The 24,456-nt window shown below is 57.4% G+C and overlaps 1 protein-coding gene across 9 annotated transcripts in view; it reads right to left on the reverse strand.

Moving 5' to 3' along the window:
- The window catches only part of LDB3 (LIM domain binding 3), a 60,820-nt gene that overhangs the window by 16,619 nt on the left and 19,745 nt on the right, over positions 1-24,456 (reverse strand). For 4 of the 9 annotated variants that reach the window (XM_057308746.1, XM_044386243.3, XM_044386241.3 and 1 more), the window contains 4 exons: positions 21,686-21,855; positions 21,161-21,197; positions 8,860-9,042; positions 5,423-5,565 (listed from right to left, as the gene is read on the reverse strand). In XM_057308746.1, coding sequence (XP_057164729.1) covers positions 5,423-5,565; positions 8,860-9,042; positions 21,161-21,197; positions 21,686-21,855 — 533 coding nt within the window. Of the gene's footprint in view, positions 1-5,422; positions 5,566-8,859; positions 9,043-14,446; positions 15,234-21,160; positions 21,198-21,685; positions 21,856-24,456 lie in introns of those variants that run through there. The other 5 variants (XM_057308744.1, XM_044386245.3, XM_044386244.3 and 2 more) reach the window with 2 other exon arrangements.

Below are 24,456 nucleotides of genomic sequence, written 5' to 3' on the forward strand. Positions count from 1 at the left end.
TTCAGAGGGAGCCTGGGCAGAGACGTTGGGGTGACACAGCCCAGGTCTAGCTGCTCCCTCGGTCTGTGGCTGCCTCTGGGAGACCCATGCTCCCCTACACCACTTTGGGGGAAACAGAGTATGTCTGAGCGCGTGTGAAATTACCATGGAAGAGTGCAGGAGAATGTACCGCTTCACTGGAACCCCTTCCTCTAGCTGTCCCAGAGCTAAAAACCCTTTTGCGGTGACAACTAAAGGAGCACTGCAGCTACTCACCCAAAGCCGTCTGAGGCCTGGGCCCTGTGAAGCCTGCACACACATTCCAGCCAGCTTCCTCTTCCAGCCAGGGAGGTTCCAGAAGCCTCACCTCAACTCACAGTCTGCGCCTCTGGAAAGAGGCCTCATTCCTTCCATCCTGGGAAGCATGTTGGGGCAGCCTCCCTCCATTCCTGAGCCTGCCTAGGTGGAGGGACTATGCTGAGGGGTGCTGAGACAGCCCCCCTCAGTTTCCAGCCTGGAAAGGAAGGTCTTGTTCAGAGCTAAAGTTCCCCACCTGGCCTCTTCCACCCGAGTCTCCTGGACCACCTGGGGTGGCCTGTGGCTGCTGCCCCAATCCTATTGTTCTCCTCCCAGCTAACTGGCCCTTCAGAGCTGGGTAACACAGGAACCCCAGTGCTGTGGGTGGGTAGGGACCAGGCCTGTGTGACCGAAAGCTGAAGGAGTAAAATCCTCCACCGCCCTGCCTTGGAGCCATGTTGGGAGCGATGCTGGCTTCTAGAAGTAAAACCCTCTTCGTTAGGAATCAATCTTCTTCTCACTTACGAAGGGAGTAGGCTTGGCACATAACAAGTCATCTGGTTGAGTCCCCTTTACAGTTGAGGTCACTGAGGCTCAGACGGAGCCAGTAAGTGGCAAGCGAGTTTCCAAAACCATTCTATTACCCCAAGCTGCCTCTGTAAAGAATACAAGTCTAATTTCCAGAAAATCTTGGCACACCATGTCATTGAGAAGTTAACTATCAACTTGGAGGAGGTCCCATGCTCTGGCATGTAGCACAGCCATCAAGAGCCCTAGGTTCAGGTCCCAGCACTACTACATCCTGGCTGTGCGTCCTTGGGCAAGTTCCTTAACATCTCTGGGCCTGAATGTCCTTTTTTTAAAAATAGCATTAATAATTCTTAGTGCCTCGCAGGGTGGTTATGAAGTTTCAAGGAGACAAGAAATACAAAGTGCTTAGCCTAGTGCCTGGCACAGTGTATGCATCATTCCACATTAGTGAGGATGGTGACTCCTGGGTCTCAGGGTCTGGGCGGACTGTCAGCTCATCTTACTTCCTGATGGTCACCTGAGGGAACAAGTCCAGGGAGACGGTGGGATGGTGGGGGTGGGGATGGGAGATGTGACACCTTGAAATCAGATAACCTGGGACTGTCTCTCACCAGTGGTAGAAAGTGTGATGCCCCTGCCTGCCTCAACGGGAGTGGTGGGGACCTACGGGGGTGACATGAGGCATGCAATTTGTGAAGCCCAGATTCAAAGTGTGGTCACCCTTCCTAACAACCTTGCATAGCAGCCAAGTGCCCAGAGCAGAGGGTCTCAAAGTGCTGGAGCAGGGGTGAAGAGGGGAATGCCACCAGGGAAGGGGTCTGGGGGAAGGTGATCTAGCCGAACTTCAGAGAAGCTTCATCCCTGTCTATTATATATAATGGGGTTCTAAGCAAGATTTAGTCCCCCACCTTTTTTTTCTTTTTGTAAAGTGGGGGATCTCTGCTGAAAGGGACTAAGAACAACGCCCCAATCCGGTGCCAGTGCACAGCCCTAGGTGGCCAGCAAGCCCTTGAAATGTGGCTAATCGAAACGGAGCAGTGCTATAAATGTAAAATACACACCGGATTTCAGAGCTTAGCGAAAGACTATAAATATCTCCTTAATCATTATTTTATATTGATTACAAATTGAAATGGTGCTTTGAATATACTGAGTTAAATAACATAGGGTTACATTAATCTCACCTGCTTCTTTTTCCTTTAAAAATGTGGCTAACTAGAAATTTTATTTTTATTGGACGGTGCTGCCCTCATCAGCACAGTGGCTGCCTAGTACTGAACGGTTTCCACAGGCAGGCCCTTTGCGCGTATTACTGCGTGTACTACTCACTGCAATCCAATGAGGCAGAGGGTATTTTCTAGTCCCTTTTACAGCTGCAGAATTGAAGCTTGGTGAGTCTAAGTGACTACTGGAAAGTTAGGGAGCCTCCGCAGTCCGACTCAACTCTAGATCCCCTGCTTAACCACTCCCTAGGCAGCAAAACAGGCTTTAGCATGCCCCTTCCAACTCAGGCCCTTGCCCACTTTTCCTGCTTCCCTCCAGCAACACAAACCCTATTCCCTCTGCCTGGCAGACGTTCTCTTCCCTCCTCCGGAAGGCCTTCCAGACTCCCTGATCCAGCCCCCTCTCCCAAGCCCCGGCGAAAGTCTCAGCAGGTCAGAGGCAGCCCAGAACCTGGACCCGGGTGGCCTGCTCCAGGGACCTTCCGTTCCCCGAGGCGCAGGCGCGCAGCTCCCGCTCCGCATCGCGTCCCCCCACTCCGGTGGGGTGAGGCTGGGAGCGCGAGCGGCGGCTGCTTCCCAGTCCCCTTCCCTCGGCGCCCTTCCTCCTGGCTCTGGCCGCGCCACCCCAGACGTGCCAGGAGGGAGACTTGATATCCCATCTCCGAGCCCGGGGCTGTTGCTATTTCTGCTTGACGAATTAAGCCCGTCTAAATTAGAAGGTGATATTTCATCTCTAATTGGCAAGTTCAAAAGGCCCCTATCGCACTCGGCGGCCTCGGGAATGTGTAATTAAACAAGGTGATTTCTGACTCATTCCAGGTCGGGCCTGGCTCCCCGCGAGCACCGGCCCCTGCCCGGCCCGCGGGCCGACGTGGCCTCCCCCGGCCCGCGCCGGGCCCCTCCTCCCACGGGGAGGCCAAGCCACCGCCCCCCGGGCCCCAGGTGCTCCGGGGAGCGGCCGCCCAGCGCCGGCGCCAGCGATGAGAGCCGGGCGGCGAACGCCACCCCCGGCCCGGAGGAGTACCGCAGGGAGCTGCGGCCCGGCCCGGGTCGGCGGAGGACGCGAGCCGCTCGGGCCCGCGTTCCCCGCTTCTCCCCGGGCCGCCTGCCAGCCGCCCGGCCTCCCCGGGAGAGGGGCGGAGGCCGGCCGCCTCCTTCCCTGCGGGCAGGCATGAGTTAACGTCTGCACCGCCTGGGAACGTCGCGGAGGAAGGCCGGCGGCGCCGGGGCTCCGGCACGTCTCCGCCGCTTGGGCCGCAGCCCGGGGAGGAGAGGGGCGCCGGGCGGGCCCCGGAGCCGTGCCGCCCCCTGGCGGGCCTGCGGAGGACAGCCGGCGCCCGGGGTCCGCCCCGGAAGGTGCCCGGGAGGACCCGCCTGGGAAGGGAGCACGGGGCCGGGCCGGGACGGAAACGCGCTCCTGGCGCGGGGACCGAGCCTCCCCTCAGCCCGCTGGGCTCACCCAAACTCCTCTCCGCCCTCCCTCCGGGGTCCCCGTCTCCGCGGGGCAGCCGCGTCCTCCAGCTCCCCCGGAGAGTTTTCACCATTGCAGCCAGCTGCGAATTGCTCCCTAATCCTGTGGATTCTAACCTCAGAACTTTGGGTCCCCGCCTCTGAAAGGACAGGGAAGGGCGCCTCCTGGGTGCCGAGTACTCCCTGGGTGCTTCATTTCGTCCCCAGAACACGAGGTCTGGATAGCTCCGTGCCCATTTTTCAGAGCAGGGAGTTCAGGCCGCGGAGACGAAGTGCTTTGCGGTGGGGGAGGCAGAGCAGGCCCCGCACCGGAGCCTGTCTGAGGCTGAAGCGGCTTCTGCCGCCCACTCTCAACACCGCCGGCAGAGTGAGTTTTACACCGGGAGGGCTGATGATGGCTCCTCGGCCCTACACATGGAGTCAGGCTCCCCAAAGCAAGGCCCTTCCTGCCCAGTCCCTGCCTGACCTCCCCTGCTCTCCGGCTTCATTGAGGACCCTCTCTGGGGTCTCTCATTTTCCTTGACAGGATATGCTCCTGAGTCCAGACTCTACCTCATGACTCTCTTACGTGATATAGAGAAGCCCCCTCTCTGTCCCCTTAGAGTTAGCTACCCCATTCTTTCCTGAGCAAGTCCTTAACTCCTCACCTCATCACTGTTACCACGTGTGAAAATGGTGTGTGTGTAATAATTTGGGAGGGGGTGGAGAACACTTTGAATACTACTGCAAGTGGAAAATGTCCTTATTGCTAGAATTTCTATAGTCAAGATGGCTGTAAAGAAAAATATGTTGAAAGTATAATGCTTTAAATGAAAAGTGTGTGCCCACCTAAAATCCTATCTCAGCCACCCATGGAACTTGCAAGGGCCTCCTCTGGGAACCCTTGTGATCCATGACCCCTGTGTGTTCAGCCACCAGAGTGCACAGTCCACAGCCTCTCCCCATGCCATTCCTTACTCCCGACTTGAGTTCCTTACCAGCATTCATTCATTCATTTATTCCTTCACCCACTACCTTTGCTGAGCACCTCCTGGGTGCCAGGCCTGAGTCAGGTGCTGGGGAGACAGTGAAGAAAATCTGCCACAGCCCTGCCCTTCTGGAGTTAGAGTCAGCCTCCAGCGGGAAGGAGGGGCTGGTGATATCAGCCCTGGACGGCTGTAGATGCCCAGAGCCCTCCTGTGGACACATCCGCTAGACCAGGGCACCCAGGACCTTCCCCCAGCCTGGGGAAATACTGGCTAAAGAGCCCTCGGCTTCACTGTGCAGGGGCAGGCACGGGAGAGTGAGGTGCAAAACTGAGAATTGCCCTCAGGCTCTGGGGAGCAGAGGAAAGAGGGGACATGGGGCTGAGTCCTCATCTCTGTGAAGGGGTAGGGGGCAGTGATGAGAATGGGGACCAGAGCAATGGAACAGACAGCCAAGTGAGCTCGGCCACCAGCTGACCCTGTGTTGGCCATTCTGTTGCTGACCACATGTGCTCTCTGCGCCTGTGTTATCCTGCCTCAGCCGAGGAAACCAAAGACCAGACAGGATGAGCAGCTTGCCCAGGGTCACACCATGATGCAGGGGGTCTGTCCAAAGCCGATGGCATTTTCATTATACCTGCCTGTCTTCCAGCTTGAGCCAGACTCAGACTCCTGGAGAAACAAGCTCCTTCTCTAAACCCTCTCTTCCTTCACCTTGAGCCTGGAACTCCCCAGCCAGGAGCAGGGTCTTCCTGAGAGCTGGGCGGCTCTAGCCTTGGCTGCCACTGCTCACTTGTCTCCCCAGAGCCAGAGGCAGGCTCCACAGGATTCTGGCCCACATTTGGAGGAAGGAGGGCTGAGCCTCCTTAGCAGGGCCTCACTGGCCACCAGCCTTCTGGGAATGTGGCCTAGAAGCCATGTCCAGCCTGACAGCCTCCCCTCCATTCTGACTCTCACCTGGCTGGTAGACAGAAGGCCGGATGCTGGCGGTGGTGACAACCCGGGGCTTGGGCGCAGGGGCAGCTGAGGCCTCACTGTATGTATGAGTGGCAGGTGCTGGAGAGGTCGCCTTGGCGGGACTGTAGGCAGAGGCCTGGGGCCTGGAACCAAGGGGGGAGGAGTTAGCAGCCAGAAGGACAGCCCCACCCAGGCCCTGGGGCCTGCAGTCACGGCAGGCTGGCTCCCCCATCTTCAGGAGCCTCTGTGAGGAGGAACCCTAACAGAGATCATCCCAGGGAGTTGCCAGAGGCTGTGAAGGAAAGATCACAGCGGTCTTTGAGGGGAAGAAGCTGCTCCTTGGGGGCTGAGTCTTTGTGGTTCTGGTTTAGAACAATACAGCCCATTGCTGGCACCACCACCTCAGGAGAGAGGGAGGAAAATCACCAGCCAGCCAGAGAGACACACAGAAAACCCTCCACTCCCTGAGGAGAGATTGCCAGGGTGGCACTGGGGCTGGAGGGGGCAGTAGCAGGAGAGAGGAGACAGATGGAGGTGGTCAGAGCTACCCCTCTCCCTCAACCCAACCTTCTGACCTTCTGACCTTCTGGGACACAGCCTCAGACCACTGGCCTCCTCCCCATTCCCCTTCCTACGTTGCTAGAGGGAGCTGCCAAGTCTCAGGTTTCTGGGTGCTCCAGGGAGGGCTCACGGGAAGCCAGGAGACACCCCCCCAACACACACACACACACACACACACACACACACACACACACACACAGAGGCTTCTCTGCACAGAATTCCTGTTGCCCTCTTCCCACTGAGTTAGCTGCCAAGAGGCCTAGAGCCGCCTTTTCCCACTTGTGACCCAGGAACCATGGGACCCCAGTGATGGGGGAAAGTGCCCCAGTTCGTTGCCCTCAGGAAATGCCGTCCTTGGCCTCTCCCTTTAGGGAGCTCAAGGCTCCCAGAACGGGAGTTAAGCAGCATGTTCAACTTTGTCTCATTCAGTGTTTCCCAGTTTCGTTTGTCAGTGAACAACCCCCCCAACCCAATTTTTCATTTAAAACTGAAGAACACCTTACCAAACACATCCTTGGTCTCTCCCTACATCTTTCAGATCCCACTGGGAACCACATGTCCATACCCAGGGCGAATGGGTCATTGATGGGGATACTAGAGAAGTGAGCCCCTGCTAACATACGCCCCGCCCCCAGGCCATGGCTTCCTGCCTTCCTTCCAACTGTTTCCCGCAGGCTCAGGTGCTGGGCAGAGTCAGAGGATAAGGAAGTACCTTCTTCTCCAGGGCTCTGGGAGGGGGTGGCCCTGAGCTCAGAACCCACTGCCGAGCTCCCGAGTGAACCCAGAAGTGTGTGCAGAACTGCCCAGACAGTATGGAGGTAGGATGAGCCTCAGACAGCCAACGTCCCAGACGTGGCAGGTGTGCAGACTTACCGTGCCAAGTTACCATGTTCCTGATTGAGTGAGGCCATTGCCTCCCCTCCCTGGCCTGCCTGCCCTGCTCTGATAAACCACAGTGGAGGAGGGGCATTAATGGAAGAGGAAGAGGCAGTGTCCAAGGGGTGCCCAGCTTCCACTGTGGTGGAAGGCTGAGGGTCAGAGGGCTTAGCCAAGCTCTCCCAGCAGCAGAGGAAGCTTTCCCAGCATCCCAGAGCTAAATGTCCTGTGTCAGGGATTAGCATTGGGACGCGGGGGAGGGAAGCAGAGGCCTAAGACACCCAGCAAGGATTCTGAGGCCATGCCAAGAAAGGCTGGGTGTCCATTTGCCTCCCACTGCCTGCTGCTCACTCCATCTAGCCTTGTGCAAGAAGGGGAAGTATCTGGGCCCAGAGTGTGGTTCCCTGATCCTTTCTGCGCTGGCCTGATGCTAAGGCCTTCCAGGTGTCTCTCCAACCTCCACCCAGACCTCATCTCCTTTTGCAAGGGCAAGAAAGGGAGGGTTTGCCCTGTTGAGGGAGTCCTGAGGGCCCCCGGACATTGAAGACACAGAGGCCTAAAGCACAGTGCTGGAGCTCACCCTTGAGCAGGGCCCCAGCATCTGGAGTGTCTCCATCCAACTGGGGAGGCTTCTCCCCACTTAACTACAGAGACATTTCCTACCCTCTTCAGAGTTTCTTCTGTGTGCCCTTACCTTAAGAGATTCTGGTGTGCAAGGGGAAGCAACTTGCTAAATGACCCCAGGAAGCTCGACTAAAACAGCCCCTGGAGGCCCAGACTGGGCTCGCCCTTGAGGCTTGAGTTGGGCTGGGCAAAGGCAGGGCTTGGCACCACCTAGATCCTTGTGAAGCCTGGGGGCAGGGATGCAGCACACAGGTCTGCAGGCCACTCTGCCTACCCTCCACCCTGCCTCAAGTTGTGCCAGGGACCTATGAACCCTGCCCCGGAGAGGCATGACCTTTCCAGCAAAATCCTGCAAGGGGGACATGGGAAACTGGGAAAGCTGGCTCTTACCCCAAACACCAACCTGACAGCTCCATGCAGCCCAGAAAGAGTGGGGCCTGTCTGGCCATTAAACACTGCCTGGCCATTCTAGAATAACTCGTCCAGCCTGCCCCTTCCACCTCCCCTCACCCCGCCCCGCCCCCTTTGCAAACTGCAATACCCCCCCCCCCACCGCCACCATCCCCACCCCTGCCTTTGCTAGGTATCCTGAAGGTCAGATAGAAATGCAGTAATTCATAATACTTGAGAGGATTTTATGTGCTTGGTGATTTATTTACACTTTTTTCTGTACCAGCCCTCACAAATAGACGTGTTAAACACCTTAGCAGATGAGAAACTGAGCTTCAGAGAAATTAAGTCACATTCTGCAGATTACAGACAGCAAGTGGTGGAGCAGAAATTTAAGTCCCATTATACTGGGTGCCTCTGGAGTTAACACGCTCTCCATCAAGAGACAGAGAGGGTGAAGGAAGAGGGCAAATTAGTCGCTAAATAACTGCCCAAATCTGACCTGCCTTATATGCCCAGGTTGACACTGCCTCTGCTCCCTCCTCCAGAGAGCCTTCCTTGACTTCCCCGGACCACAGGGACAATTTCCATTCTCCCCTTTATCCCAGTTCCCAGTCTCTCTTTGTTACCTAACTGTGTGTGTGTGTGTGTGTATGTGTGTGTGTGTGTGTGTGTGTGAGAGAGAGAGAGAGAGAGAGAGAGAGAGAGACTTTAACCTCTATCTCAGAACATGTGCTGAGGGCAGGGCAGCACGTCCTGTCTCTGGCCTGAACCTCGCGGTGTGCTCCCCTGCAGTGACCCCCAGTCTCCCCTTCACTCTCAGCACCAGACAGCGCTAGGTTTGGCTTCCCAAGGACCCCGGGGTCCTAACCACCTCGGACGGGCCTTTCCGAGGGCTGGACACAGTTGTCAACGGGTGCACCCAGGGCGAGGCCCCTCCTGCCTCCCTTGCCTGAGGTCAGGGCCGGCACCTGTGGGCCAGTTACCTTGGACTGTCCGCAGGGCTGGAGGCGGGGGCTGCGGCAGAGGCGGTGGCAGCATGGGCAGTGGCTGCGGTCAGGGGTGGCGAGGCTGCACTGGGAGGGGCAGCAGCAGGCGGCTGGGCAGAAGCGGGCAGCAGCGGGGTGGCGGCCTGGCTGGTGCACACTGGAGCATGCTCAATAGGGGTGCTGATGAGGCGGGGCCAAGAAAGACAACAGGTCAAGGCGGTCCCCCTGCATGCGGATGGTGGCTACAGCAGAGGCAGGCTGGGCGGACAGCACCAACCACACTGCAAACAGTGTAGAATCTTCCGGAAGGCGTGTTTCCAGGCTCAGGGAAGGAGCTCCCCAGGACCCCAAGAGGGAAGAGCTCAGAGCACTTGGAGGGCCATGGTCACATCAAAAATATTCTCAAGCCTGGTGAGTTTGCACACAACCCACCCCCCATTTCTGTGTACTTCCTAATTTGTCTTTCTCCGTATATAGGATAAAAACACAGTGCGGTGGAAAAGTAGATTGAATTACCAACCGAGTTTCCTCGCCCATCCTGTCTTCCTTCCCCTTTTGCCCTTCCCCATTTAGTCAGAGGCATGCATCACATTTGAGAAGGGATGATACCAGGCACAAGCCGAGGTAAGACGTGTGCACACCCAAGGCTCAGGCTGTGGAGTTGGCGAGAGCCTGGGCGTCAGGCTGCAGACGACTTAGGGCACTGAATGCATTTGGAAGAGGGACAAAAGCTACCATGCCAGGCAGGGCAAGGGTGTCGGAACAAGAAAGGAGGCAAGGGGAATTCAAGAAGAGAGGGAGCTGTATCCCTGTTCTGGATAAACCCTGGGGAAGTGGCAGGACCCCAGGGTCTCCCCGGCCCACGGTGAAGGGACAGGCAGACCCAAGACAGCACAAAGATCCCCAGGCCATCATGTGGGTTGAGGGTTTCCCACACACTGCCCGAGAGTCATGGACATGGTCCTGAGTGCCTGCACAGTTGAGAGGCCTTGTAACTGGGAACGAGAGAGAGAGGTGGCCACTCTGCCAGTGTGCACCAGCGTGAGAGCACGTGGGCTGGGAATATCCCAGCAGACGTCAGCACAGGCAGACCACCACCAAGGACCAGGTACCACGTCCCCCACCCCACTGCCTCTGCAAGTGCCTTGTCCCCCAACCAGTCCAGGCAAAAGAAGAGCCTCAGAGCCTGGGGTGATGGGATTCGATTTCTGCCATCTCTGCAAAGCAGGGCAGAGAATAAAAATTAAATTATAGGAAAGCAAAGCAATGCACATTCTTTGCTCCTTGGGGTCTTTGGACTAAGATTTGGCCTCGCTATAACAGCAGCAGAATATGCAGCTCCTACCAGTGGAAATGACCTCCCCCGAGCTCCACAAGTCGGTTCTTGAACCCGTACTGCGCCAGGCACGTGTCTGTAATTCCTCACAACAGCCCTCTGATGATCGACTCTGTTCAGTAGATGAGGGAATGGAGGCTGCGAGAATTCAATCGCCCAACCTCCCCGCGCTTCCTGGCAGTGACAACAGGATCTGAGTGACAGTTCTTTGGATTTGAATGAAGCCTGACCCAGGACCTCCAGTGGCCCCTTCATGGAGGAAGAAAGAAACTTCTTGTGATTAGTCCGGTAGAATCTTTCCCCAACAGAACACACTCTTCTTATTTGAAATCCATTAGAATACGAATCTCCGCTCTGCGTTTACCGTATGCCAGGCCTTGTGCTGAACAACCGTACAAGCATCACTCCATTTGATCCTTTCAACCTCCCTGAGCGATTGGTATCAGGATCCTCGTTTTACAGACGAAGAACCTGAGGTCCAAAGAGATTGAATCTCTGCGAAACGCCAGGCAGCTGCCAAGGGGCCGAGAAGGGTGTGAGCCTTAATCACTACAAAGCTTCTTAGTCTTTCATCGGGAGACGAATCGCCTGGGAATCCTGGTAGAACGCGACTTCTAGTGCGGTGGGTCGGGGGCTGAGTCTACGTTTGTAACAAGCTCCCGGGGGCACGCCGCTGCTGCTGGTCCGCGGACCATACTTGGAGTAGCGCGGTGCTACGGAGGTCTCTCCCAGGGAGCAACGCAAGTGAGCCAGGAGCTGTGTACCAAAGCATTGCTGACGTGCTCTCCTCCATCCGGCGAGGCGTGTGGTAGAGAAAGGCATGAAATAGCGAGAGAGGGTCGGGGAAGAAGAGAACCAGAGACGTGGCAAGACTGTAGTTGACGTGGTTGACTGTCCTGTGGCAGGGCGAGCCATTCTTCTCCATGACTGTGCGGGAAGCATTCAGGGTGGACAAGGGCAGTGGCCATGTCCTGTCCCAGCTTAGGGTTCTGACAGAAAGCCTCAGGCAGCCCTGCTCTCAGGCCTGTGTCAGGGCCATGAGACCACTCAGCCACCCTCCATGAAAGAACCTGGTTTCTAGAAGCCATGCCTGTGAAGCATCTGCCTCAGAAAAGTGCTAAGCCATAGCGCGGAGCCAGCTACTAGGACCCTCCTCGTAGCACGAGCAAGTGTGGCCTGGGAAGGCTCAGGCTGACAGAGGACACCCAGTCTCCTTAATTTTTTCTCCCTGACCCTGTTGCATGCTTCTAGTGAGCTTCTGAGAACTGAGGACACCACTCCGGACAAGCGTGATGAAAATGTCTGGGTTAGAGACCATATTCTGTAGGACAAACAGGAAGTCGGCTCTGCCTGTCCCTTTTGCTCCAATTCTCTGTCAGACCAGCTTACCTGGTGCTCTCCCCAGGCATAGCTCCAAATAGTGATTTCTGGGGGGTGAAGGTGGAGCTGGATGGGGGCCCTAGGAAAATTCATGATCTAGCATCCCGTTTAGGCCCACTGTTGGCAGACACCAAGCACCAGGGCCACGGAGAAGTAGGGGTGGCGCTGAGGGCCTCCTGTAGGATCTTGGGTTCTTGTTCAGGTCAGCTCCGGCCTGAAGTTACACAGGCCCCCAGAAACCCCAAGGAGAGGGTACGAGAGAGCAAGCCCTGCATGGGACTCACTTGGCCCTGGCTGCAGTCCTAAAGTGAGTACCCATGAGATCATCCCAGCCTGGTCTAGGATTCAACAGCTGCCTCCTGACTCGGTCATAATCCACTTTAAATATCAAAGCGAAAACCAGACCAAACCACCAAACCACCTATACTCAAATGCTCACAGCTGCGTGGGGAGCGCGCGGCCAGAGGAAAAACACAGCCTGGCTACAGTACCCCTTTCAGCTCCTCTCTTCCCTCAACCTGGTTGGCAGCAAGGGGAGTGTGCCAACCCTGTGGCCCTGTTTTGATGGCCCCTGATGGAGGGAATGGCAGGGCTTGGTTGATGCTCTTCCTGACGGTGACGATATGCATGGAAAGGATGCGGATGGTATTGGTGATGATGCTGGGTCTTGGGTTTTGTGGTCACTGGGCTCAGGTTGGAGCTGTGGGTGATGGTGGAGGTGTTAGGATTGATCGTGCCGGGGGGTGGTTGCCACCATTCAGGCGATGATGCTGTTTGTATTAGTTAAGAGAATGCAGTATGAACATCTCTGTGGATTGCAGGATGACAGAACACCAGTCAGGAGGCTGGTCTTGAAAGTATGCACACTGCCCCCGACCGAGCTGGCATTCCATCTGGCAGCCTGATGGCTATGGCTCAGGGCAGCCCTGCCCACATCACTCCGCAGCAGGGCTGCTGCCCTGCACGACTCCAGGGGCCCCATGGTCATGGTAGTCTAGGCAAGCAATACCCCTCAAGAACACCGTACGGCAATCCCTATAGGCTGTAGTGTGAATGATTCCCTGCAACCTTCGCTAGTTCCACGTGGCCTTCAGAATACAGAGTCCCCGAGCCTGGCATCCCAGCTCTGGACCACTAACCAGAACGTCCATTCCAGCCCAACTGATTCACTCAGGGTTCCGGGACACCCCTTCTTCTCTTCAAAACCTCTGTTCCCTCTGCTTAGAGCACCTGTCCAGCCTCCCTTACCTGTACTTGCCCCCATCCTACCGAGTCATGAAGATCAAACACACACATGCCTTCTTCCAGGAAGCTTCCTCTGACCCTCTGCTTGGAGGGGTGCTCCCTGTCTCTGAACCTCACGTGACCAACCTTGCATTGTGGTCAACCACTGTCCACATTGGTCCTTTCTGATTCCCTTGGCACCCACAGCAGTCAGACATGGCGCCTTGACTAAAGCCCACAGACACTGAATGCCAGATGAGGAAATCTCTCCTCAGCATCACCCAGAGGGCTTTACATGGGCCCCTGGCCTGGGGCCACCCAGTGCGCTCCTGCAGGAGCCGGGGGTCATTGGGAAGACACCAGGCAGGCTGGAAAGCAAATGAGGGCCTTCCAGGGCTTCAAGAGAGCTCCAAAAGGCAGGGGCCGAAGACAGGGGCCCTGCGAGGCCACCAGCTCTGACTGGTTGGCCCAGGTCCTCTGCCAGCCTCAGGATACCTACTGCCTGGGACTTCTCTCTGTCTGGCAGCCAGTGGCCCCACAACCTACCCTGGGGCCTTGGAAGTCCTCAATAAAAGGTCAGCTAAATATGGGTGTGCTCCAGGATGCCTCGATGTGAGCAGGAGCCCACACCTACCCTCCCCTGTTGATCCCGCAGCCAGCCTGCCCTGCCTGCTCCTGGCCTTGGCCCTAGACTCAGACTGCTAGAGGCAGGAAGGGATGGGAGGCCAAGGTGGAACAGGCTGGTGGGGTATTTTGGGGAGTATCTCAGTGTGGTGGGTAGGTTAGAGCTCTCCCCTGGCCATCCCTTCCAGGTGGGATTGCCAAGTCTCCACAGGCGGAAAGAAAGCCGGTGCCCAGGCAATGGGAGTGGGGGCAAGGCTCTGGCGCAGTCCAGCCATGGGGAGCATTTAGGGAGCTCTAGGGGATGGACCTTGGCATCTGCCTTTATTTTGGGCCTGTGGTTCCCTCAATCAGGGGATAGGCTGATGGGTAGGCAAGTGGGTCGGAAGGACATGAGCCTGTCAGCCAGGCCCTTCCTAAATGCTCAGGACTAGGACAAGGTCACAGGTGGCCAGGGCTAGAAGCAAGACCAAGGTGGAGGTCTTCCACACCCACCTGTCACCTGGAGCAAGGCTCCAGCAAGCGCAAGGCTCCCATCCCCTCTCCTCCCAATCATGGCCTCAGCCCACTGAGGTCCTCCAGCAGTTCCCCTGTGAGCTGCTCTTTAGTCCAGGCGAGCCCCTTCCTCGCTTCCTGAACCAGGGCTGAGCATGACAATGCTTTCCTGGGTGAGGGGCTTGCAGCATGCCAGGGATGGGGATGACTTCCGATCAGTAGGGAAGAATGGCTCGGCCTGCTGGTTGTGGCTGCATGTGGGAGGGGAGGTAGGGGGCATTCCAGAACCTTCCTCTTCATCCCCACTGCCCTGTGGGAGGCTACAGCTGCCCAGTGGGCTGCAGCACAGACTCCCAGCCACCATTCTCGCCCCCTGAGCTCCACCAGCCCAGGTGGGGACCTCGAATCAGGAAGTCAGCACTGGGTTGCAGCCCCAGAGGGCACTTTTGAGGGGGAACCTGTCCTCTCCCCATCTCAGAACGCCCCTCTTGAGTGGTACGCACACAGGCACAGCATGACCGGGGCTGGTTTGGTTCATTTTAAATCCTTTTTATTTCAGAACAAGCATGCGTATATGTACAGGAGAGAGAACTAGGGAGCCAGCACACACAGCACAGAGAGGAGAGCACACGCCCAATCTCACCACAGCCTGGAGGGGCCTCTGCCTCATGTACCCCGGGGCCTCCACTTCCTCTGCAGAGAGCCCTGTTCGGGCTGCCCGGCTCTAGAGGGCAGTGAGGGAATGAGGGAAGGGTGGGGGGGGCCTCTTCCCAGGACCCTGATCTAGAGGCAGCTTATTCCAGGGTGGCAGTAGGCCAGACTGCCTCTCCTAGGAGCTGAGGGGGTGGGAAATAGGCCAGTGGCCCGTTCTGTTTCCCTCAGTTCTGGGGTACTATGCCAGCACCCCCTGCCACGTCCTCTCTGATCTCTGGCTAAGGCCCTGGGCAGGGGAGCAGAGGCGTGGGCCGTGGGGTGGGGGGTGGGGAGGGTTGCACTCGGGGTCGGGGCAGGAGTGGGGGTGGTGCTGTGTGGGGCTGAGCCTCGGCTGTCAGCTCCGGGGTGGGCAGAGAGCAGAGCTCCTGCAGTTGCCTAGCCAAGGTGCCCCCCAGCACAGCTATACATTCTCAAGCATCACCGTGGGGCTCACATGCCAGAACTGTGTGGGGGGTGGAGGGGGGTGTCCAGCCTGAGAGGAGTGGGGGGTTTCCGGATAGCCTTTTAGCTTTTAACATTAAGGATTTGGGCCGAAAGGCCATGGTGCCAGTTGCGCAATTTGGCAAAACGTGGGCTGTTACGTTCCGTTTCAAACCTTTCCCTGTGGCACAGAGAGAGAGAGAGAGACAGAGACAGAGACAGAGAGACAGAGAGAAGAGAGGAGGAAAGAAAGGGGTTAGGGGATGTGTCCCATTCCCCTGTCTGACAGCTCGGGCAGGGGGCATGGGAGGGAGGAGTTTGGTCTGGAGAGGCTTGGCCACCCTCGGAGTACTTTCCTGGTTTGGGGCAAGACCAGAGTCCCAAGGACCAGGATTGGCGGACTGAAGTCCCTGAGCTGAGTGAGTAAGGAAGCCATGGAGAAGGGGCCTATCTGGTGGGCCTATGGGCAGGCTGGGCAAAGGGGTGGGTCTCTGGGTTCTCCCTCACCCACGTGGTTAGGGCTAGGCAGGGCTGCTTTGGCTGTGGGCTCTCAGGACTGAACCACATAGGCAGGTGGGCCTAGCATGGTCTCTGTCCCCAAGCTGGGCATCAAGAAAGAGGAACGCCTGTTCCCGTGATGAGGTTTGGTGAGCAGACCTGTCACCTCCCTATGCTTCCCTAGCCTCTGCCAACCCTTCTCTGTCCCCAGAGAGAAGCCTTCAGATATCACCACTGCCCCCACCTGCCCAGGCATGAGCACAGCCAGGCATACATGTGCACGCGCAGCCTCATGAGACCAATGGCACACATACAGAGGACCAGGACTTCCCACCACTTTCCACAGGGCCTGGGGGGGGGGGTCCCCCCACAGCCTGCTCAGCCAAGGCCGCGGGACAAAACAGCAAGGCGCAGCCAGAAACGTAGAAACGGAGGAGAGGGTGTGCCAGGGAAACGCGAGAGCCACAGATGCCAGACCTTCCAGGCTGGAGGGACTGCTAACATCCTCCAGACCAGAGGTGCAAATTGGTGGCCCAGAGGCCGCATCCAGCCACAAACGCGGTATGTTTAACCTGGACGGTGTTTAAAGCTCCTTTTAAAAATTAATTGCTACATCCAGACCATGGAAGACTATTCAGTAATAAAAAGAAACAAATGAACCATGGGTACACTCCATAACTTGGATAAATCCCCAGGGAATCAGGCTGACTGAAAAAAGGCAACCCCACAAGGTCCCAGGCTGTACGATTCCATATACATAACATTCGTGAAATGATAAAACTATGGCAATGGAGAACAGATAACAAATTGGTGGTTGCCACAGGTTAAGGAGAGGGTGTGCACGGCAGGTGGGTGTGGGTGTGGCTACACACGGGCAACAGGGGGAGAATCCTTGGGGTGCTGGAAATATTCTGTGTTTGGCTATACCAGTGTCCACAGGCTGGTAGTTCTGCAAGATGTTACCATGGGGGATAACGGGTGTATAGGATCTCTCTATATTATTTCTTACAACTGCATGCCAATCTGCAATTATCGCAAAATAAGTAGTGTAATAAATGAATTGCCAGTGTATAAAGGTCAGGAAGATCAGCATTAGGTCTCTGAACATCAGAGATGGGGCAGTGCTGGTCTTACGTTTCTCTAGCAGCCCCGCATCCCCACATACACACCTTTCCACCTCCCCATGTCTGCAGTACGTGGCGGACGCCCCCTCTACACCTTGAGTCCTGCACACTGTATCTCTGTAAGATTCTGTTTGCCAAAGGGACCCACTGCCAACATATTTGAAAACCACTGTTCAAGACCAAACTTTCCTGATACTAAGAGGAAGCCAAGGCCCAGAGACATCACTCAAATGGCCTAAAACCACGTGGAAACTCAGCAGCAGAACTGTGAGATAACTAGGATCTCTCCAAGGTTGGGGAGAAGGAAGGAAGACAGCAGAAGCGGGGCCCCTGCTTGCAGCACAATCAGCCATGCCATAGAGACCACCCAGGACACAGACGTGGCCAGTCTGTCCAGCCAGGCCCACGGCCTTTGTCATCAGTGCTCAGTGACAGGCTCAGAGATAGTCCCAGAGAGTCAGTGACCCTCGTGGGCTTGCCCTGCTCGCAGCTGGTGGTAAATTCACAGCCTGCCGAAGAGAGGGTCCAGGACAAGAAAGAAGAGAGGGGGCAGAGATGGGGGGAGCCAGCAGGAGAGACAGGAGGAGAAGTCCTGGGATACCCACGAGGGCTTCTCAGGGACACCCAAGGGGGTGCTGGTTTCTCCAGCTGTGGTTTTCAAACTTGCTCGGCTGGCAGAACGCCAAGAATGAAAAATCCACAGAACGCAGGTAACTTTTGCCATCTGCATGAAGGTTCCCTTTGGGGGAGTGCTCTGAGCTGTGCTGGTACAAGGAGACTCAGCTGGGAGCTGGGACAGAGCTGACTGTGCCCAGGGAGGGAGGGGAGAGGACACTGAAGCGCCCAGGGAGGCCACAGTGGGGAGGAGGGAGAGCCAGTGAGTCCCTGAGTTCTATTGGAAATAGGGGAGGGAAAGGACAAAGAACTTTGGATGGGGGTGCCATGGAGTAGGGACTTGGAAGGGTTTTTACGCTGTTTATGGAAGAGTGTGTAAGGTGACCCCCACCTTCAACTCCTCTGTGAACTTGTCATTCAAATCAACTTTAGTCCTTAACACTTGTGGTCTAAGAGAGGTGCAGAGTTCTTTACACAGGTGAGCATTGGGTAAATGCAGAAACCACTCTCATAAGACGGTTGAGCTGCAAAATGGGGGCCAGGGGATGTCTGGGTTACACACTGGGGTCCTCTGGGATGGTCACACACAAGTGGTGGGAACCCAATGCCTCGAAGATTCAAACCCTGGACAAACTAGGCTTGCCTCCGCTTCCACTGTCGTCAGGGCTGCCCAACATGGACCTGACCTTCGGAGCCATTGGACCCCCACAATGCTTGCCCTACGTCAGAGGGAAGCTGCAGAGGCCTCTCTAAGATTAGAGGCTCAACTTTCGGATGGAGGCATTGTTCGTGCTCTGCCACTTGGGATGGAGGCCAGGAGCCCCAGTCTTCCCTGCCCCCGTGCAGGAGCTGGCAGCAGCCTGCTCTTTCAGCCTGCGTGGGGAGTTGGCTAAGGTGCTGGGGTCTTTCCTAGGCAGGGGGCCAAGTCCACAGCAGATGCCTGGGCTATTTAGGGGCCCTCCCTGCCTCACCCATAAGGAGAGGGTCCCTGGAGATTTGGCTCTGCCTTGGGCAGGCCAGCAGGTGGGCCCTGGAGCCTCAGAGGGAAGCTACCTGCTACCAGGTGCCAGACACACCCCAGTGTCAGGAGAGCACAGCGGAGAAGGGCAGGGTCATGCGCTGCTATGGGACTATTGTGGGTGGGGGTGGGGGGGCAGGCCTGGGAGGTGGAGCAGAGACGGGTGAGGGGAGAGGACGCAGGGTCCTGTGACAGGCAGACTGTCCCCTGCCGTCAAGGCCAGCAGTGCTGGTACCCCAAGTACGGAGCACCTGTCGCCGCTCACTCAGGGCATTGCTGCCTGCTTCCCAGCCCCACGACAACAGGAAGAAGGAAGCCCCTTTGCACGTGTATGAGCCTGCACAGGCTGTCACCCAAGCCCCCGGGGTGGCAAACTCAGGCTCTGCTGGACTCCGCTACTTGGAAGCAGTGTGCAGTGAAGCCCCCCTGGGGAGACAGCCTTCTCGAGAGACACTGAGATTCCTTCCTGTCCGTGCTGCCAAACTGGGAGGAAGAGAAGGAGGGGGGGCTGCCCTCCCCCGACAACAAGGGTCAGCAGGGTCCGGGAGTGCAGCTTCCAACGTGGGAGTGGGGCTCAGCCCCCTGGGGAGCAAGACCCCTGACCAACCCAGCCCCAGATGGGGACAAGTGTGCTTCCTGCTGCTCACCTGGCCACTCGGGTGAGCCCAGGGGCCCTCGCTGTGACCAGTAGCCACCGTCACTCCTACAGACTTTAATCACAAACAGACCAGGATCACTGCACCCACTGCAGCCCTACTCTCACCTCTGGCTGCTTGGGATTCTTTGAGACGAAAATGCACACCCACCCCCAATGACTTCGGGGAGACGGACATTTTGTGGAAGGCTTTGAGGATGACTTCCCAGGAATTAAAGTCAGGAAAAGGGAGAGAAGCAAGAGGCTTATGTCCCTCCAGTCCTGGGTAGAAGGATTAGAGGTGCCCCAGAGCCTTCACAGCAGGGCCAGAGACCCCACGGCTGACAGCAATGCAGGGCCTGTGGGGGGCAGCTGCTTTCTCAGTGTGGGGGCCCAGAACGGAGGGAGAAGCAGGATGGAGCCCCTTGTTGGGCCCTCTTTGCAGATCTCCCTACAGAAAACCCTGCTGCGGGAGAGGCTCCAAGACCTGCAACAGAGTTCTCAAGACCCCAAGACCCCCTGCCTCCTGCTGGGGGCCGAGCCATGCTCCTGAGGGATTAGGCCGCAGGGGGAAGGACTAACCTGCCTGCATACCTCCAGGGCTAGGCAGAACAAGCCCCAAGAGAAACTTCTGACAGGAGGGAACAACCCACGAGGCCGGAGACACCCCTTCATGCCGGCCTTGCTGTCCTCACTCAAGAACTTTGCAGAGCCTGCAGATATTCCCCGGGGAAATATGGAAGCCAGAGGTTCCACCTTCTACATGGTGCCTCGTTAATGAGGGGCCAGCTCAGAGTGACTGGCCAGAGAGGAACGAAATGTCACCAGAAGTTCTCACTCCAGAGGCAGGGCTCTGTCTCTTGGGAGGGAGAGAAAACAGCCTGCAGGCTTCCCGACGAAGGCTGTTTGCTGGCGGGGGGAGGGGGTGGTGTGCTGTCAAGCCCCCTGTCAGTGAGCTACACCGCTCACTGGAGCATCTGTGTGGGTGGCTTCGAAGAAGAAGCCGACAAAACCAAACGAGCACGGTGGAGCATAGGCGCGGGCGCGCGGACGAGCATAGGCGCGGGCGCACGGACAGCTCAGTCACACCTGACGTAGCTAGATACTACCTCTCAAGCAAGATCTCACATCATCGCAGTTCGGGCCCTATGTAGACCTGCGGGCAGGCACCGAAGGGTTAACAACTGTTCCTGGACGGGCATGCCATCGTTAGCAGGCCTGGGAGGACCGCACTTTTGGCTTGGATGCCCCAGCCAGAAAGTGGGAGCAGCTTGGATTGGCAAAAACAGAGTTCGGAAAATAAAAGCCACATCAACTCTGAGCTGACCCCAGAGCCCCACAGTCCACACAATCCTTGATCACTACACGCCGGTTAGCCAAGTGTGGAAAGCTTGGACCCACGTAACAGAGCACCTCTGAGCCCCAGGCCCTTCCAGGGAGGCTGCCACAGGATGCGCTGGCCCAAGGCAGACACCCCCAGGAAGAGCGTGTACAACGTTTGCCGCCGGAAGTGTAAACACAATCATACAGGGCCCCATGCCTCACCATGGAAGACCCTAGCAGGTTCCAGTGGGTTCCAGGGCAGTGTGCCCCCCTCGTGCCCAGGTCCACGAGCACCTGGCAGGATCCAGGTGGGAGGTTAGTGGCTACGGCCCCAGGCCTGCCACTGTTGGGGGGACCACACCCTGAGACACCGAGCCTAGCAGCAGCTATTGTGCTTTGAGCAATTTATGGAAATAACACCCCAGTGTAGGTCTGGACAGGTAAATCCCAAGGTCAGGTGCTCATGCTCAGCACAGCCCTCCGCATGCCTGCTTCCCAGTGCCCAGCCTCCAGACTCACAGGGGACGGGCCCTGAGATGAGTACGCAGGCAAGGCAGCCGGCCCAGTGCCCTCACAGGGAGAGATGCCCTCATTCTCAACAGCCCAGCGAAGGCCAAAGCAGCCCTGCCCCCTGCCCAGGGACAGAGCCAGGAGAGCCCAGAATCCTTATTCCTGCAGCCTGGGCCCAGGGGATAGAGACTCAGCTCCAGGCACCCACCTCAGTGACCTGGGACGAAGGCCCCAAGCCAGCATCTGCTGGAGCCCTTCAGGGGCCAGGAGCTTCCCAATACATAAACTTGAGAGGTTCCTTCCATGATTCATGTGACCTAGGAGCTGCCTGGGGAGGGACTGGGTTAGGAGGGACAAGGCCACAGAGCCTGAGTCCAGGCACTTACCTTGACCTTCGCAAAGCTTCTTCATCAGGGTCTTGCACTGTGGGTAGAAAATTGATGATCAGGAGGGATGGCAAGGAACATAGGAGTCCCTACCAATGACTGAGCAGTGATTGCTCCCAGCTGGTGAACCGTGGCGGGGAAGGCTGTGTGCTTGGCAGAGGGCAGGGAGAGAAGGGGAACCCAAAGGAAATTGTGCGATTGGGAGGGACTGGTCTGAGGTGTGGCCTGGTAGGTCCTCTTATCCCAGCTCTGGGCCGTCATTTTGCCTGCAAGCCACATGGCACGTGGGCTGCCCCCCACCCCCGCTGGAGTCAGGGAGCTGGGCAGAGGGCCAATGTCATTCGGCAGCCTGCCCCAAGGGGCCCAGAGGGGCTCAGCCGGCCGCTAGCTATCTGTCAAGACCAGCTCATCTTCAAGGGCAGGGGCTTGACTCCCTGGCTTCTGTGAGCCTTAGGATTGTGGCATAGGGCCCTCGTGGTCCCTCCGCATCTCCCCTGCCTGCCCCCCGCCCCCAGCCTCACTTACTGTATTCTGTCCCGGTCATCTGGGCCAGGATGCGGAAGGAGCGAGACTGCAGGTTGGAGGAGCGGCGGGCCCACTCGTCAGCCTCGTCTTCCGGCTTGTTCTGGTTCTTAATCACGGCCTGGTACACGGGGGAGGCGCTGTCCACGGTAAGGTCTTTGATAGGAAGGCTCCTGCGGGGCAGAGAGAAGCCGTGAGTGAGGGGTCCTGTCCTCCTGCGCTCCCCCCACGGCTCATCCACTTGCACCGCCACGCCCCGCACACTGGTTGGTGGCCCCTACTTGTCTCAACCCACCATACCCTCCACCCGCTGCCATCCAAAAGCCCGCAACAAGGGCCTGGCCTGGGTCCTCAGTGCTCAGGGTGGCCACAGCGAGACAGCGATTCTTCTCAGACCCCTCCTGCCAAGCCCACACCCCATCCTGGGCTGACTCCACACACAGACCTGAAAACCCATCCCCATCCCAGCTGCCCCCCCCAGGGGGGAGGGCTGGATCTCTTTTAAGGAAAGAAGAGGAAGAATAGGTCTTTTGAAATAATTTCAACCTGTCTGAGCAGCTCCTGAGTATGGGGCTGGGTGACGACAGGCCATTTAGGGGACTCAGAGGCTTCTTCGGGGTCAGTCCTTTGTCCTCCTCACACTGTTGGATCCAAACAGGGAGCCACCAGTGCCAGGCCTGCCCCAGAAGAGGACTGGGGGCTCCCGTTCAGCAAACACGGGCAGGTGTGGTGGGGAGGTGATGTGAGAAACAAGGTGACCAGGCTGATGGACTGGCATTGCCCACAGATGGTGGTGGGTGGGCGGTTGGGCTGGGGGAGTTGGGAGTAGAGCTCCAGGGAAGGTCATTAGTCCTCTGCTCCAGGGCAGCACGGCCTTTGGAGGGGGGACCTGGTGACCTTCCCTTAGATTCCCAGGGTCTGGCACATAGCAGGTGCTCAAAGCTTACTTAAATGAATGAATCCTAGATCATAGCCAGAAGGGACCCCAGAATCTCTTTGGCCCAGGGCCTCCCAGCCTGAATCAGACTGTAGGGCATCTTATGGATGCCCACCTACCCTGGCCAGCGAGAGCTGGAGGGTCCTGGCTGTCCAGCCCACTCTCCTGGGAATTAGGGTGGACTTGGGTCAAGTTCACAGCAATGACGGCCTGCCTCCTCACCCTATGGACCAGTGGCCCAGCCCTCTCCTCTTACAGATGCTGGAACTGAGGTCCAGAGAGGCTGGCTCCAGGTGACAGCATGTAAGGGCCCTGTTGGGTCAGAGCCCAGGCGTCCTGGTTCCCACCCCACTGTCCTTTCCATCAAACTCTCTGCAGCAAAAACGGCCGAGAGAGGCCACTTCTGCCCATTGGGGCCTTGCACATCCCAGATGCTCCACGCCCGTAGACACGGCCCAGCCCAGGCACCACTCTGTCCAGCCTCGCCTTGCCTGCTGCCCCTCCCCTTGTACGGCTGCCTCTACCTGCCCTCCCCAGTGCCTGCATCTTCTAGCCTCTCTGCAAGGAGCTGGAAGGAAGCACTGGCCTACTTTCTCAGGATTGGGAGCCTCTCAAGATTGGTCCCCTGCATCTGGCTCAGAGTGGGCTCTAAGAGCAGAGGTGGAGAAAGGTGACAAAAGGTGACCAAGACTGCATGGAGCTGCCCTACTTCCCTGAAGGCTCTGCCCTGCCCCCAGAGAGCTACAGCTACTGGCAGCCTCAAATCAGATGGGGAAGACCAGCAGATCCCTCCGGGGTCCAGCAGGGGGGAGGCTGGGGCTGCCCAGAGAGCAGAGCAGAGTGCGATCTCACTGCGATAGGCCAGGCCATTTCTGGCATAGGGAGGAGGAGAGGCAGGGTCTCCTGCCTTTGAGTGAGAGGTGCAAAGGAAAGACACAAGCAGGACTCCTCGGTCTGCTAGAAGGGAAGGAGGAAGTGTGGATCGTGCCATGGGAGAGGGAAGGTGTAGACCCAAGCCCAGGCCCTGCCCTAGAGCCTGCCTACACAGCTTTGTGGTCCAGAAAGTGGATGGAAGGTGCTTGCTGCCATTTCTCTATCATGGCCCTTGAGGCACTCCCCTGTTCCTTCCACAGCTCCAAGGGCTCAAGAAAGCTCCCAGGAGTGAGTCTCTTGGGATTCACGTTGTCGGCCTCACTTCCCACAGTGCTGTGCAGACCCTGCAGGGATTTGTGTTGCTGCTGCAACAGACACTGAGAGTCAGATGGACTTCCTGTTCCTTTTGAGAGTCTGGGGCTCAGGGAGAATATGCACAGAGAAAGGATGGAACAGGGTCTATAGTCCCGGGACCCTGGATCCAAGTTACTCTGGAGCCACTCCCACGATGGTCTCCATGCCACCAAAACCATTCCACAGTCACCACAACATCAAGGTCCCCTCTGGACCCTTATCCCACTGTCCACTGCCCCCAAATCTGACTCATCTTTCGCCTCCTATGGGTGGTACTAGCAGGTACTGGCTCTTCGAGATCCATCTCCCATGGGGTCCTAGGGAATGGCCTCCAAGAGGCCCCCTCATCGCCCTCTTCCCTGAATAATGGCCCAGCGTGGATTCCAACATTCAGCTCTATGCTGTCCTAGAGCAGATGGGAAAGGCTGCGGGGAGCCACCGCAAAGCACAGCACAGAGACTCACTCCCAGCCTTGGGTGCAGGGGAAGCAGTGTGATGTCATTACTCTGATTTCCGCGTCCATAGTGACGAAAGCACTTGCCTGTAGGGGCTGCTGAGCAGAGCACATGTCGTTTGGCAGTGAGGTGGGTGTGAGGAAGAACATGGACAG

This window comes from Ursus arctos, unplaced genomic scaffold (genome assembly GCF_023065955.2).
Source record: "Ursus arctos isolate Adak ecotype North America unplaced genomic scaffold, UrsArc2.0 scaffold_7, whole genome shotgun sequence".
In the NCBI taxonomy this organism is placed as follows: Eukaryota; Metazoa; Chordata; class Mammalia; order Carnivora; family Ursidae; genus Ursus; species Ursus arctos.